Below are 14,786 nucleotides of genomic sequence, written 5' to 3' on the forward strand. Positions count from 1 at the left end.
AGGGAAAGGTGGTGATGTGCTTCAAGGTGCACATATAGACTGGTTTCAAGGCGCCCACACTCTGGCTTTGAGGAAAGTAGAAGATGGCCTCCAGGTGCGTTCGCACTGGCTGCTGGGTACAGAGTGGAGCGCTTCGAGGCAAACACCCCAGCTTTGAGTTGAACCCCTACTTCCTTTGAGGTGCACATTTGAGGTGTAGGCACATTGGCTGGAGTCATGCGTGCTCTGCTGGAACTGCACACAGACGTATATGCATGTTTGATACAAGTCACCCAGACTACCTTCAAGGAACCTCATCTCATGTCCTTCCCTCTGGCTGCGTCTTATCTCCTGCTGTCTCCCCTGCCCCCTCTTTCCTTTCCCCTCCTCCCCCTCTTTCCTGCCCCTCCCCCTTTCCTTGTCCTTCTTTATTTCTCCAATCTCAGTTCAGCTCTTCATTGCACAGCCTTCAGTGCCTCTGTTGTTACTATGTAAAGCTCACCTATAGCTCTTTGCTCACGCACTATATAAAACTGTTCAATGAATAAATACATTTATTTCACATGGAGGAAGGCATTCGTCAGATTAGGGCATTTAAGTGCCTGGTGGCATTCTCACGCTTCTAGGCACATCCATGCTTGCTTGAAGACTTGTAGAGCACACACATCTATATATATATTACTTTACTTCTAATGTACAAGAAAATAAGACTCTCCAATGCTCTACTCTGTCTGACCCTAAATCTCTGTCAATCCTCTGCCTCCACTTGGACTCATCTCAAGCCCATTCTACTACTCTGATCTCCAAAATAACACTTCCTAGACTCTTCCCTCCGCTAACCCTCCTGGCTCACCCCAAACCTCAGTTTACAACTGATAGCCAAAACAACCCTACTAAATGATTCCCTCATTTATATCTTATTTTACTCATCCCAAACCTTACCTCATTACTATGATCTCCCTAATCCCTTTCTACAGACTCTTCCCCCCTCCACCTCTCCTTTACTCATCCCAAACCTCATCTTACTACTGTGATCTCCCAATTAACACTTCCGGATTGTTCCCTCTGGTATTCTATTCAATCTAACAGACTCATGTGTCCGCCGCTTAAAGTAATCCATATTTCACTAAACTAATCCACCACTAATCCTTTGGGTTCTGGAGTAGCATGCTACTTGCAGAAAAGTGCTTCGACGCCTTGACTTCTCTCTAGAACCATCTTGTCACCTAACCCGAAAATAAATCTCTAATCAGCAAATGTAAGAGATGGAGCATTAACTTATTGCAGTAAGTGTCAGACCGGACATCTAGGCTTACCCCTATCCCTCTCTCCCTCTCTCCCTCTCTCTCTCTCTCCCTTCCAAGAGAAATGGTATCTCAGATAAAGAAATTCTCTATAAAAGTGTGTACCTGACAATCCATTACCAGGTCAGAGTCATTAACAGGATGATGGGGGCACTGTGTGTTGTTAAACCAAATACTTCTCTTTACTCACGACCCAGCAGCATGGACACCTCAGGCTGTCGTCTCCCACCTCCATACTATTGCAGAACTATTGCATTTGCTGGGGTTCACTATAAATGTGCCAAAGTCATACCTGACTAGCTCTCAGACACTCCTTTTCATCGGATCTGTTCTGGACAGTGCAGTTTGGGGCTTACCCTCCCGAGTAGGGAGTCCAGGATATTCAGGCTATGATCCAATGATTCAGCCTCTATACTGGATTTTGTTAAGAATGACTGAAGATGCTGGGCCTCTTGGCCTCCTGCACCCTGCTGGTGACACATGCCAGCTGGCATATGCAAGCTCTGCAGTGGGACCTGAAGTTCCAGTGGGCGCAGCATCAGGACAATCTCTCCAACAATGTCCAGATCTTGGAGGGAACTGCAGAAGATCTGCAGTGGTGGTTAACAAATCGCAGTTAGGTCAGAGGTAGATCATTTTCCCTTCCCATATCTGACAATAGTGACAGATGCATCACTCCTGGGGTGGGTCGGCCACCTGGGAGAAGTGGAGATCTGGAGCATCTGGTCTCCGGCAGAATCCAAGCTCCACATCAGCCAATTGAAGCTTCTTTTTACCTGGCTAACATTAAAAGCATTTCTTCCCTCTCTCAAGGGAAAGACAGTGCAGGGGTTCACGGACAACACCACCGCCATGTGGTACTGCAACAAGCAGGGTGGGGTCGTGAACCCTTTGTCATTAGGCTCTGTCCCTCTGGATGTGGTTGGAACAGCATGACATATCTCTGGAACAACATGTTCAACCTCTGGTGGGAATTCTGAATGCCAGAGCAGACAAACTCAGCCGAAAATGTCTAACAGATCATGAAGGGCGTCTCCATCCGAAGGTGGCACAAGGTCTCTTTCAGCAGTGGGGAAACCTTGGTTAGATCTTCTTTGCCACAACAAGGAACACGCAGTGTCAGCAGTTTTTTGCCTTAGAGTTTAAAAGGTGGTAATCCCTCAGAGACATTTTTCATCTTGAATGGAACTCTGTCCTCTTGTATGCCTTTCCGCCCATACTACTTCTGCCAAGAGTTCTCAAGAAGGTCACGAGCAACCAGGCCCAAGTAATCCTTGTGGCTCCGACTGGGCACGGAGAGTCTGGTATCCCATGCTATTGAGCATTCACTTCCAGGCTGAGACTCTCATGGTCACAAACGCAGCAGGAGATAGATCCAGGCCAGGCCAGCCTGAGCAAGGCTTCGACAGAGGAAGTGCAGGGAGGCAATTTTCCCCAGCTCCGAGCAGCACATTCCCTATCCTCTTATGAAGGAACAGGAGCAGAAGAGGAACAACATCTGTGGGCAGGCCGCACAACTGCAACTCCTCCAAGAAAGGCAATTCTAGCCCTAACAAACTAAAGAACAGAATGTATCCAAAAAAGTCCCATTTATCAGACGATCCACAGAGAGACATGAAGACGTTTTTGGGGTTGATGGAATTGTGTGGCTCTAGTTTTCCCAATTTATAGCAATACAGATCACTCCTGGAGTGGCTATGGATAGAGATTGGGCAAATCTAATAGTATCAGACAAGGAGGCAGAAGTGCCCTAAACCCGATTATATATGCACAGTTGAATTCAATAAATACTTTTTGTCATGGCACAATACAAATAAACAATTAAGCAAAACGCATTGCTCCTTATGGTCTTTAATACACTGTCATTCAGTAAGGTGCATGTACCGTTCCTGTTTAAAAAAAAAAAACTTTAGGTAACAAGTTAGTCCAGGTAATGACAACATTGTGATGACAATGTATTGAGATACAAAGTTGGGAAGAGCATGTTATCCAGGAAAGCTTAGAAGATAATACATCAGGAAATACAGAGGGAAATCACTCTTGCAGAAGGGCATTTTGCATGAGTACAAATGAACATATCAAACATGAAAGAATTAGGAGCCCACGAAGAATTACTTTTTCTGTAAGCATTGTTTTTATGTGTGTCTTGGCTTTAAAACAACGCTGTGAAATGATAGGTGTGTGTATGCTATTGTAAACTTAATATAATTTGGAATTTCTTCTAGGGATTACCAGTGTGATACTGTTACCCTTTTGAACCTGATTCTTTTTAAAGCAGCTGATTCGACTCGAGAAGTCTATGAAGTTGCCATGCAGCTACTCCAGGTAATTAAGAATTACTAAAATGAGTTTGGTAATGTTTTACAGGACACACATTAAACATGAGTACTGATACACAGTATATCACCAATAAATACTGCTGTATTTATTCTACTTTGTGCCGCTTGAAAATGCATCCCAATGTTGTATTATAAAATGTTTCAATCCACTTCTATGTGATGGACAGTATTTCTCCAGTTCAAGTTAATTTGGGTGGTTTAAAAATCTTGTTTTCGGAGAGGTTTTAATCCCTTAAATATCAGGTGACTTTGAAGTCCAGGTCCAACTTAGTCAAAGCCACAGCCAGCCAAGGAGAGTTGCGTATTTTGTGTAAAAATGTATAGTTTAAAAACTCCATAAGGTTTGGTAGAGGATGGAATCTTGTCATTGGAACTGTCGAACATGTGCCATTTTCAGCACTGTATAGTGTAGCGCATGTCATTTGAGACCAGTCTTGTGCAAAGAGCTGCTGCCCACATGGCAAGGGTGATCTACAGCAGTAAGCTTTGTATGCCATAGCGGAGGGCAATTTAGTATGTATAGCTACTATCCATGGAGTGGAACTTGTCTAGAATTTTGTGTTCCAGTCTAATATATGGTGAAAGTTTACAGCATGCGGCCGGTCTAATACATTCTTCACAGAACTGACCAATTGCTATTATGACTATGACCTGTTAATACTTTGTTTCACATGGACAGAAGTTCTTCGGGTTCTTGCTGCTACCTCTCCTTTCTCCCAGATTTTCAAACATGGCTTAGTGAAGACTGTCCCCATATGTAGGAACCAGCCTCTGATTAAAAAGAAGGTACAAGCACGATACAGTGAATAGACCAGAAGGAGGGGGTCACTGTTACTGCTCATCAGTCACTGGTGATTGAATTGACAGAACCAGTGGCTTCAGAAGTTAAGTTTACAAGCTTCATTCTTTGCAGAACTAAGATGAATGTCCAGCTGTGTGAAGATACAAAGGGTCTTGATTGGCAGCAAGATTACGGAAATAAAGATGTGTGTTATGGTTGTAGAAGCAGGTCTTTAAAATGAATGTGTCTGTAATGATATATTTAATTTATGACAATACGGTGGCAGGATGGTATGATCTATTATGGAGGCTGTTGCTGTTACCCAACAGGAACATTAATAGTACTGTACAATTGATTTTTAGTTTCTCAAATTATGGAATTTGAGTTATTTTTTAATACATTTGTTTAATATGTAGCTGATTGTTCCTTAAAAAGCCTAAAGGTTGGATTATAAATATTGGGTGAGTCCATCTTCTGGTAGGAGACCATGAGTGTGGAGTGACCAGTTAGAGTATACTGCATGTGTGGAAGTTCAGTGGTGTAGTTTAAAGTGGTGCCTTTACATCAAGTTAAATGTTATTTTCATACGTTCTGACCTGGTAAATGTCCAGTTCAAATCTTACTTGTGCATGCAGTTTGCTCATCAGCCTAGATGTGAAAGATCTTATCTGTGAAGATTTCTATGAAAGCACCCATGTGCATGCTGAAAAGAAAGAGGAATGGATTGAGGTTTGTGTGATCCCATAAACGTCAGTACAAGGAGAAGTAGAAGTCATAGGTTAAGAACTAAATGGTAGGAATGAGGAAATTAATTGAAGTGCTCTTCCTCTGTGTTGAGGTGGATGGGGCACTTAGCAACTTCGGAAATTATTGTGGGAAGAACAAGGAGCTTTCGATTGCTTGCTCCATGTCTACGAACTGAAGGTTGTCTACAGCTTGTAGTGTAATGTTACTCGTACATTTGATTTTAATTTACTGTTGCCTAGAACGAGGCCTGACTGATAATACCTCAGCATATTGTTTTCAGTTGCTTTCAACCACATTTAATAGTATTTCCACAACTAAGTGTCATCCAATAGGTAAAGTAGCAGAGTTGTCCCAGAGATCAGATTTCTTTCTTTTTTTTTAAGAGCTGGGTTAACTGGACTCCCTTTAGCATAGTGTACAGTTTTCCCTTTTAGTTTAATTGTAATCCAAAGTGTTTTGATGGCTACTTCTATCAGTAGATTCCTCATCTGTAGAATGTTTTCTAGATAGACGGAGTCCAAACGTTTTTGCACGGTTGTGCTGTTGAGCTTCACCCCTGCTCATTGTCGGTTCCTTTAGTTCTCCCTTGCAAACCTGAATCTGATGCTCTGCTCCCTTTTTCATTGGTTGAAAAATTCTTTCCTGTGTGCAAATAACCATGTCCTTAGCGAAGACTGCATGGTTCAAACATGATTTACTGTTGGAAACAGATGTCCGGGTCAGCCCCACACGAGGTATGATTGATGTGTGGGCTCGGGGCATGACTCCAAGTTGTGCGAAGAATGTGTTCTCATGCACCTGAAGGCAATCTGAGACAATGAAGCAAAGCTGTACATTGCCAAACATCGAAAGAAGTCACAGACCTCTTGTAAGTCCCCACTTCAAGTCAAGAACACAGACATTCTTCCTCTCTCAAAGCTGTTTCCTCGACAGGTCTTTTTCGCGGTACTCTGGTAAGTCAGAAATCAGAGTTGAAGAAGACACAGAAGAAATTCAAGTGAGACTCAACCCCATCCCACCTTTCTGTACAAAGACGTCAGGATGGTGTCAAGTGCCAATCGATCTCTAGGCCTACCAAACTTTGGAAAATCTTACTTAACAACCCAACTACAGTGGCTCCGACAGATGGCTGGCTGAACATTATCTGGTCAAGATGTGATTGCAGACGACAAGCCTTCTAGATGATACCCTGCTGATATTGATACATTCTACATTGCAGACTGTTAGGTCCTTGCCAGTGTTGTTGCATACTGCCCTGGCTTATCTAAAACGGATGTTAATACTCTCCTAACCACCATCCACACTGCTACAGGGCCTATCATTGCGCACACATGCACACACTCTGGCTGTTAAAACTGCAGCTTCACCTTGGGATTACTAAAGGTGTAGATATTGTTGGAACACTGTTTTCTGATGGGCTTGTTTTGCAGTTCAAAACTCTTATGAAGGACTACGATGTTCAGAATAATTCCTTACTTATCAAAGAATTAAACATGCACTTCTGGAGTTAAGGCATACATGTGGTGCTGAACTGCTTACACATGCACTCATACAGGCTTTAAATACTGTGAGTGATGGGAAATGGCTTACTAAATGACTCTATAGAGCATTTGGGCAACATGTAGACACTACTAGACACTACTCGACATAAACGTATTACACAGTGGGAATCAAACTTGGATAGGCTATTATATGATTCAGAATATAAAAAGGTTTTATCATATTGCGTAATGTGAGGTTTGAACTAATTCAGTTTAGCTTAGTAAACAAAGGTTACCTCACTTTTAATAGAATCAGTAGGATCTATCCACGGTGTAAAGCGCTTAACACTTAAATTTCACACATGTTCTGGTCCCGTCCATCTTTATTTTCTTACTTGGAACACATTATCACTGCACCTAATCAGATAACGAAATACAGAATTCGCTTGAAGCATCCTAAACCTGACAAGGCCACTGAAAAGACTAGACTTAGCTTTTTCATTAGCTTGTCAGAATTTTACAATGTACTGGAAGATTTCTTGCTTCCATCTGCTGTTAGATGGCACTTAGCTGTTATTCAATGGCTAAAAGCTGAGAGTCATTATCTACACAGTAAAGAAAGTGCAGACCTTGGAAAGTATTTTATTTTTCAAAGCTGGGATATTATGCTGTAGGCTCTGAAATACTACAGTTAAGGCAATCCACCTTGAATTACTCTTACATCTCTGATTTACCCAATGATGCCAGTTGTCATCCTTGAGTTGACTTAGTTGTGGTAACTTGTTGCACAAGATAGCATTCCGACAAGAGTCACAGCTGATGTACTTTTATAATATGTTGAGAGGAGCAAAATGAGCTGTGGACACTTGCAAGTATGATGAAATACACACAGGGGTAGAGAGACAGGAGTTGTTTAATATATTGTAGTTCAGTAGGGGGAGATATGTTTTGATGGAACAGAAAATGTGCCCTGTAACACTGGAATTATGAATTTCTTTGAACAGTGGGCGATACAACAATTCATTGCCTGCTAATAAGGTACCTTGTATAAAGACAGATATGCTGCTTTGTGCTTCTGTTTTGGACCCATAAAAATATATTCAAAACAAAAGTAGCAATCGATCGCGCTCATGATCGAGTAATTAATTCCACAACTGGTCCCAATGCTCCCTGAGTTCCCTTGGCCATTGGCAACACTGCAGCAAGTAAATGCTTTTAAGGAGGGTTATTCTTATTTTTAGCACTATTGTGGCACACCTTTGGGCTACTAGGATCTGCAGAGACCTGTGGTTTGGTTACAGCTAGTGAATCGATCATCTGAGTCCCTAGACCCAGCTTTTGGTTCTGATTTCCATTCTGGCTCCAAGGCGTTCACAAGTCCCTTCTTGTTTGACACCCATCCCAATGTCACTGGTACCGGAGGTTGTGCCCTTGCATACTCTTCTGTGCTACCCAGAGCGGAGTCTGTCTCAACCCCTGCCAATTTCAAGTTTTAACTTCACCCTAGCACACCAGATTCCCGTATGGCTGACTCCGACAGAACATTTCCTCCGCCCTGCAGCTGTCCTGAATTTCCCCATTATCTTTTTGGGTCCAATTCTAACCAAAGTTTGCCTCCACCTGATCATGACAATGTTGGTGATGGGAATGATTTACTCCAACACTACTACGAAAACAACATTATGTATGTTGACCTGCAGTAGACTTAACACCTCTCTTGATATAGGGTTAGTCTTCCCTTGAGCCCACAACAGAGGCGAGGACTTCATTTGCCATAGTCATTAAATGTGAAGCTGAGGTCCTGGACCAATAGCTGCCTTCTCTGAAAGTCAAGACAAATTGACATTTCGTACTCTGGGCCAGGATAGTCTGAGCCTTTACTTCCCTTCAATGAAACCTCTACTAATACCCTATAAGCAGTTTTGCTAAGCCTTGCTCTTGCCCACCAGTGAAAAGGCAGATAGCCAGGCACCACAGACTAGAACCTGGTGACCAGGATTTTTTTATGCAATATCTTTCACCCAAACATTTAGTGGTCCAGGCTTCCACCAACAAAGTAAACCCTGACACATTCCCTGTGACTCCTCCTGACAGGCAGTCAAAAAGGATTGGGGTGTTCAGAAAGAAAATGCTCTCTTCCGCCAGCTTGCTATTGAGGTCTGTTAATGTGGTCTGCCTTTTAGGCCTTTATAGGCACACCAGTGGGATTTTGCCAGCCGTTCTGGAAGAGTTTCTTTGGCTGAAACCATTCAAAACAACCAGGATGAGTGAACTATGTGATCCGAGCTAGCCTGGATACTACTGGCTGTTTGGGTTTAGCATTGGACACTTATATGGTGGTCTGGCATATATGTGGAAACAATCTACTGACTTTTGTTGCAGACATGCAGGCATTCTTTAAGGATATGCCTTTCTGTCGGTCCCATCTTTTTGGCAAAATGGTTGATTCAGCCCTTGAACGCTTTAAGGAAAGCAGAGCCAAGGCACGTTCCTTGACCCTTTGTACCTCTGCTCAACAATTTCCTCATTAATTGTGACCCTTTTGAGGATACACCAGAGGGTTGATGTATAGACAGTGCTGTGCCCTGAAAACACTGCTACAGCTACCCTAGTCTCTACGTGGATGGAGATAATGCAGATATTATGCTGGTCACCATGTACTCCATTCTCAGTGCCTCGCCGCTGTGGTGTCCACCCCAAAACTCTTTAGTTTGTCCTCGGCATGCACAATCACCCTTTGGCAGGCAGATTCAGATATTTTCTCCCATATTGTTAGTCTAGCACATCTGACAAATGGGTCCCCCATATCATTCAGCAGGGTTTTGCCCTCAAGTTACTTTTTGACCCACCACAGCTTCCTCCACATCAGAGTGGCTTTCAGGGGAGCACTTATGAAGCAAAGAGAACCTATCAAGAAGGTTCCGGCTTCACAAGGAGGAGGGTTGTTGCTTCTGCTATTTCCTCATACAGAAGAAGCATGAAGGCTTTCATCTTGTTTTAAATTTTTGCCTTCAGAATGCCTTCTAATGGAAGGACAAATGCTCACACTGGCCCAAATTCTGTTCGATCCGAGTAAATGGACGGTCACATTGGAAATGGAACACGAACATGTTTTTGTGTGCAGACCTTACCTGCTCTTTAAGGTCACCCAGAAGCATTTTCGTTTTGCTGTGCTCCCTTTAGGCTTTATCAGCACCCTATGGTATTCACGAAAGTGATGAGGATGGTTGTTGCTAGCTTCGAAGGTTGGGATACCAGTTTTCCTCTACGGCAGCAACTGGCTTTTGAAGGCAGGCTTGCCACTGCCTGTTTTTGACCACCTACTGACAACAGAGAAAGACCTGACTCCTTCACAGAGTCTCGGTTTTATAGGAATTGCTTTGGACTCTGCATTTCAGGGCCTTTCCTCCAGGACATTTGCGCTGTGATCTGATGTTTCAGCCCCAGGCCTGGATCTTGGTGAGAAGAGCACTGAGACATCTTGGCCTGCTGGCATCATGCATCCTGCTTGTCCACTTCTCATCACTGCGGTCTTAGGGGATGGCTGGAGGATGTTCTCATGGAAAACACCACCGCCATGTCGTATTACAGCAAGGCAGGTGGAGTGAGGTCCTGCATCTTGTGCCAAGAGTTTTTATGCCTCTGAAGTAGGCTATAGTGTCGAGGCATATTGCAAATCCTGAACCACCTGGTGGGATCTTTAAACACTAGACCTCATAAGTTGACGCCTGGCAAATCACAAATGTTGATTACATTCCAAGGTGGCACAGGGTATCTTCCAGTAGTGAAGGGAATACTTAGTTGGATAACTTTGCCACAGTTGAACACACAGTGTCAAAACTTTTGCATTGTTGAGTTTCCAAGAACTGTCGCTAGGTGATATATTCAGGCTAGAAGGGAGCACATGACGGCTGTACTCCTTTCTGCCCTTGCCTCTCCTACCACTGATTTGTGAAAAATTCTGGGCATGAGCATCTGTCCTCTGGTCAAACTATCGCATAGAGAGCATCTGCTGTTGCAGAAGCAGGACAGAGTTCCGCACCAGAACCTGTGCATTCGATCTACCACATGAAGTTAAGGATGTCATCCTCGCTGTCAGGCATCCCTCTACAAAGTCTATTTACATCAGGTGCTGTGACAAATTTGTGGCCTGATGTGGGGAAAGCAACTAAGACCCCTTAAAAGCCAAGCTACTGGGTGTTTTTTGTTTTTTTCTTCCACCAAGCATGGTTTTCACCTGGGCTCCGTTAAAGGTTATTTGTTGCTACTAATGGCCTTATTGCGTTTTCTGGACCAACCAACATTGTTTAACAAATCACAGAACAAATGATTTAAAGGGTTGACATATATGTTCCCTCCCAAACGAGTTGTGATGCCACAGTGGGTTATTACTCTGGTCTCGACATTCCTCATGTACGCCCCTTTTGAGTCTGTGTGTCTGCTTGTTGTGTCTTCTGACTTTTAAAACAGTCTTCCTGTTTGCGATCATTTGAGCTCGTCACATGAGTGATCTCCAAGCGATCCTGGTGCACCAACCCTACACCACGTTTTTCCAGCAGGCAAACTGGTTTTCTGGACGCTGACAGCATTTTTGCCAAAAGTTATGATCCTTTTTCAAGCTGGGCACTTCATCACCCTCACAATATTCTGTACTCACTTCATCACTCGTAGGAGGAGGAGAGACGCCATCATCTGGACCCCAGAAGAGCCTTATGCTGTCACATTCATCACAATAACGATCATCAGGTTAACAAGCAGCTTTTCGTGGGATTCTTGGGGGCAAAGAAAACAAACTTTTACATTCATCACAATAACGATCATCAGGTTAACAAGCGGCTTTTTGTGGAATTCTAGGGGGCAAAGAAAAGTGAAGCAATTCAGAAAAGGTCTGTGGATAGACCACTGCGTTAAGATTTGTTATGCATTGGCCAAGAAGCAGCATCTAGAAGGACTGAGGGTACATTCCACCTGGACTGGTGTGTTTGCACAAGAAGGGCCTTTTCTTTACATCTGTCAGGTAGCAACATGGGTACCAGAGCACTAGTACCTTGACAACTGAATCCGATGGAAAGGACAGTTTGTCCATTCTGTTATGTAGACCTTTTTAGTCTAAGCCCACTCCACAGACCATCCACATTGGGGAGGTACTGCTCTGGTGTCTATTCTACAGGTGAGGAATCTGCGCATTTAGAAGTATCCTTCAGAAGACCAAGTTAGCTACCTTAAATAAAACTTTTTCTGGTGTATACTCAACCTGCAGATTCCTTACTGCTCTCCTACCTACCGGTTCTGTGGAGTGATCTCATTTACCATCTAAAAAGCTTCCAAATTTGACATCTGCACATTGGTGCCTCTGATTACTTTTGGATTACACGTCCAAGGGTGCTAACTGAATCAGGAAAGAAACTGACTTTGGTGCACCAGGGTGTTGCTTATTGGTGATGCTTATTGGTGACTGCTCTGGCTTTTCCGGGGTAGGAGAAAGTCCAAGTGGAGTTATGCAGCATTTTTACTGGCATACAGGAGGACTGCTATGAAAGCTTTTGGATCTAGTCTGGTGACTAGGGTTCTAAAGGTAAGAAATCTGCTGTCAGAGTAGCCACACAAAGAGCATTACTGAAAATCAGTAGCTTGTTAATTTGTCATTATTAGTATAGTTAAAAATTGACATAAAACAGGAGGGTGGGGGCCTCATCACCCAAAAGAGTATTATGGCCTCTGATTCATGGTAATGGTTATGTTAGTTTATGTTAGCTATGCGTTTTATACTGTGTGTATATTGGTGTGGTGTCTTTGTGGCCAGATACTGTCACTTCTGGTGGGTATGCCGTTCTGGTTCTGCAACTGATGCTTTATCAGTACCACCAAACATAGATATAAAGGCATTACTGAAAGTTTCTGCATCCAGCTTGATGCCTGGAGTGTCTCAGTAAATGCAAGACGATGGAATTGCCATTAGGAAAGGCATTAATGGAGGCACTTATTTATTTGTTTTATTGCAACCTCAATGAACATTTGTTGTAATTTTTTTTTTTAATCTGCTAAAGACTTCTAGCTGTAGATTTCTTACCTTATAAATCCCTGGCGTTAGCTTTGAATCCAGAATTTTTCTGCTGAGCAGTACCCTGCGCGTGCTGTCGGGTGGCGTTGTGCAGATCCGCATGTGTCGTCTGGCTCCGCGTGGCGTCGTCAGCATCGTTGGAGCAGTCTGACGTCACGTTGTCTATATAGAGGCCACCTCAGCGCGTTTGTCAGTTCTTTTCCTTCCGTGTCGGTTAAACGCAGATCCGGATTACAGCTACCCTTTCTTCGACAAACGTTGAGGCTTTTTCACCTTTTTGATTGTTTGAAGTCATGACTTTGAGAAAGACTATGTTCAAACCGTGTGGTGCATGTCATCACACCATGTCAGTGACGGACCCGCACCGAGTTTGCCTTTGGTGCCTCGAAGTATCACTACTCCACCTCGTGTTCCGACTGTCGGGCCATGGCTCCGAAGGCCTTGAGGGAGAGGTTCGACCTGACAGCCGTCTTTGTTCAGCGTGACTCTGAGGTGGTCATGGTCCCGCAGAAGGAGGAGGTCGTGGCACCGTTCCCGGAGCCCCAAGTCCTCTTCTTCGCATTCGAGGTCGTCTGGTCATTCAGGTAAGAGGCACAAGAAGAAGAAGTCCAAGTGGACTTTGACTTCGCTTCGGCTGACGAGGCGTCAAGGGAACGTTGATGTTCCAAGCGTGGATCCGCGGAGCCGTCGCCAGGGTCGACTCCGCATCTTGCCCCTTTTCTGTGGACCAGAGCAACACCCGCTCAAATAAAAGAATTTTACGAGGCCATGCGTCTCGTTTTTGAGTGGACTGCACCCTCGGGTGGGTCTTCGGACCACGTGGGATCAGCAGGGGCCCCATCGGGTTAGATGTCGACAGCTTCGGCCTTGGTGCTGTTAGGGACCCCAGGATCCGATATCGGATCCGGACCAGCGCCAGTCCCTCAGTCGACCTCCTCCGGCGCCGGGTCCGACGTCGACGCATCCTCTTATCACTGGTGCCCACCGGTGGATGCTCCATTCTCATTCCGGATGAGCCGGAGCAACGTCATACAACGCCGACTTCGTGCTGATTCGGCCCAGATCATTGTTTGAGCATTATTCAGAACAGCCAGGCACAGTGGAGGAATGGGAGGGGTCTGAGGACCCTTTAGAATATGACCTAGAACAGGACTGGTACGAGGATCTAGGGGAGGACTGGACACATCTCCAGATACTGGTATGCTCTCTCCTCCTAATATGGCTGCAGAGGAGGGAGCTTCTTATGCTATGGTGGTGCATAGGGCAGCTGAGGTCTTGGACCTAGACTTGCCCACGGTGCCAGTCAGGATGAATCTCCTGACAGAGGTGCTTCAACCTGGGGTGACAACATCAGAGCAGATGTTGTCCTTCAATGAAGCCCTAACGGACTTCCTTTTGGGTACATGGTCCAAACACAGCACAGCGGCTCCTGTGAATAGGACAGTCGGCTGCCGCTATAGATCTGCTTAAGCGACCCTAGTTTCCTGACCAGCACCCCACCCTGGAGAGCTTGGTGGTCCAAGCCTCTACTTCCCAGACAGGGAGTCAGAGGCTGGATCAGCTTGGAAAGAAAAGGTTTTCTTCCTCCACCCTGGCATTGAGGTCAGTAAACACCTCTTGCCTATTGGGCCATTTTTCCCATTCTTTATGGGATAAGGTGGCACAGGTGCTGCCCCAGGTCCCGGAGGGTGTACGGGACACTCACCCAGGCTGTCAAGGATGGGAGAGATGCAGCCAAGTTTACGATCACTTGTGAATTGGACATGACAGGCTCGCTGGGCAGAGCAATTGCATCGTCAGTGTCCCTACGTTGCCACGCCTGGCTATGTTCAACTGGCTTTTCGGGGGATGTCCAGTCAAGTTTGATTGACATGCCTTTTGATGGCTCTCGTCTGTTTGTTGAAAAGGCAGACTCTGCGTTCGAGAGGTTCAAGGATTCTGAAGCTATTGCCAGATCCTTGGGACTTTAAGTGCCAGCACAACAGCAGTCTGTCTTTCGCCCCTTTCGGGGCTTTGGAAGGGGCGTGGTGCCACGCCAGCCACAATTTAGCCACAGTCCTTGGGCTTCACACCATCCTGGAATCGGATGTGGCC

The 14,786-nt window shown here is 44.8% G+C and overlaps 1 protein-coding gene across 12 annotated transcripts in view; it reads left to right on the forward strand.

Moving 5' to 3' along the window:
* Positions 1–14,786, forward strand: part of FRYL (FRY like transcription coactivator) — a 1,894,812-nt gene that overhangs the window by 884,344 nt on the left and 995,682 nt on the right. For all 12 annotated transcript variants that reach the window (XM_069201557.1, XM_069201569.1, XM_069201550.1 and 9 more), the window contains one exon: positions 3,509–3,608. In XM_069201557.1, coding sequence (XP_069057658.1) covers positions 3,509–3,608 — 100 coding nt within the window. The remainder of the gene's footprint in view (positions 1–3,508; positions 3,609–14,786) is intronic.

Source organism: Pleurodeles waltl, chromosome 1_2 (genome assembly GCF_031143425.1).
Source record: "Pleurodeles waltl isolate 20211129_DDA chromosome 1_2, aPleWal1.hap1.20221129, whole genome shotgun sequence".
NCBI lineage: Eukaryota > Metazoa > Chordata > Amphibia > Caudata > Salamandridae > Pleurodeles > Pleurodeles waltl.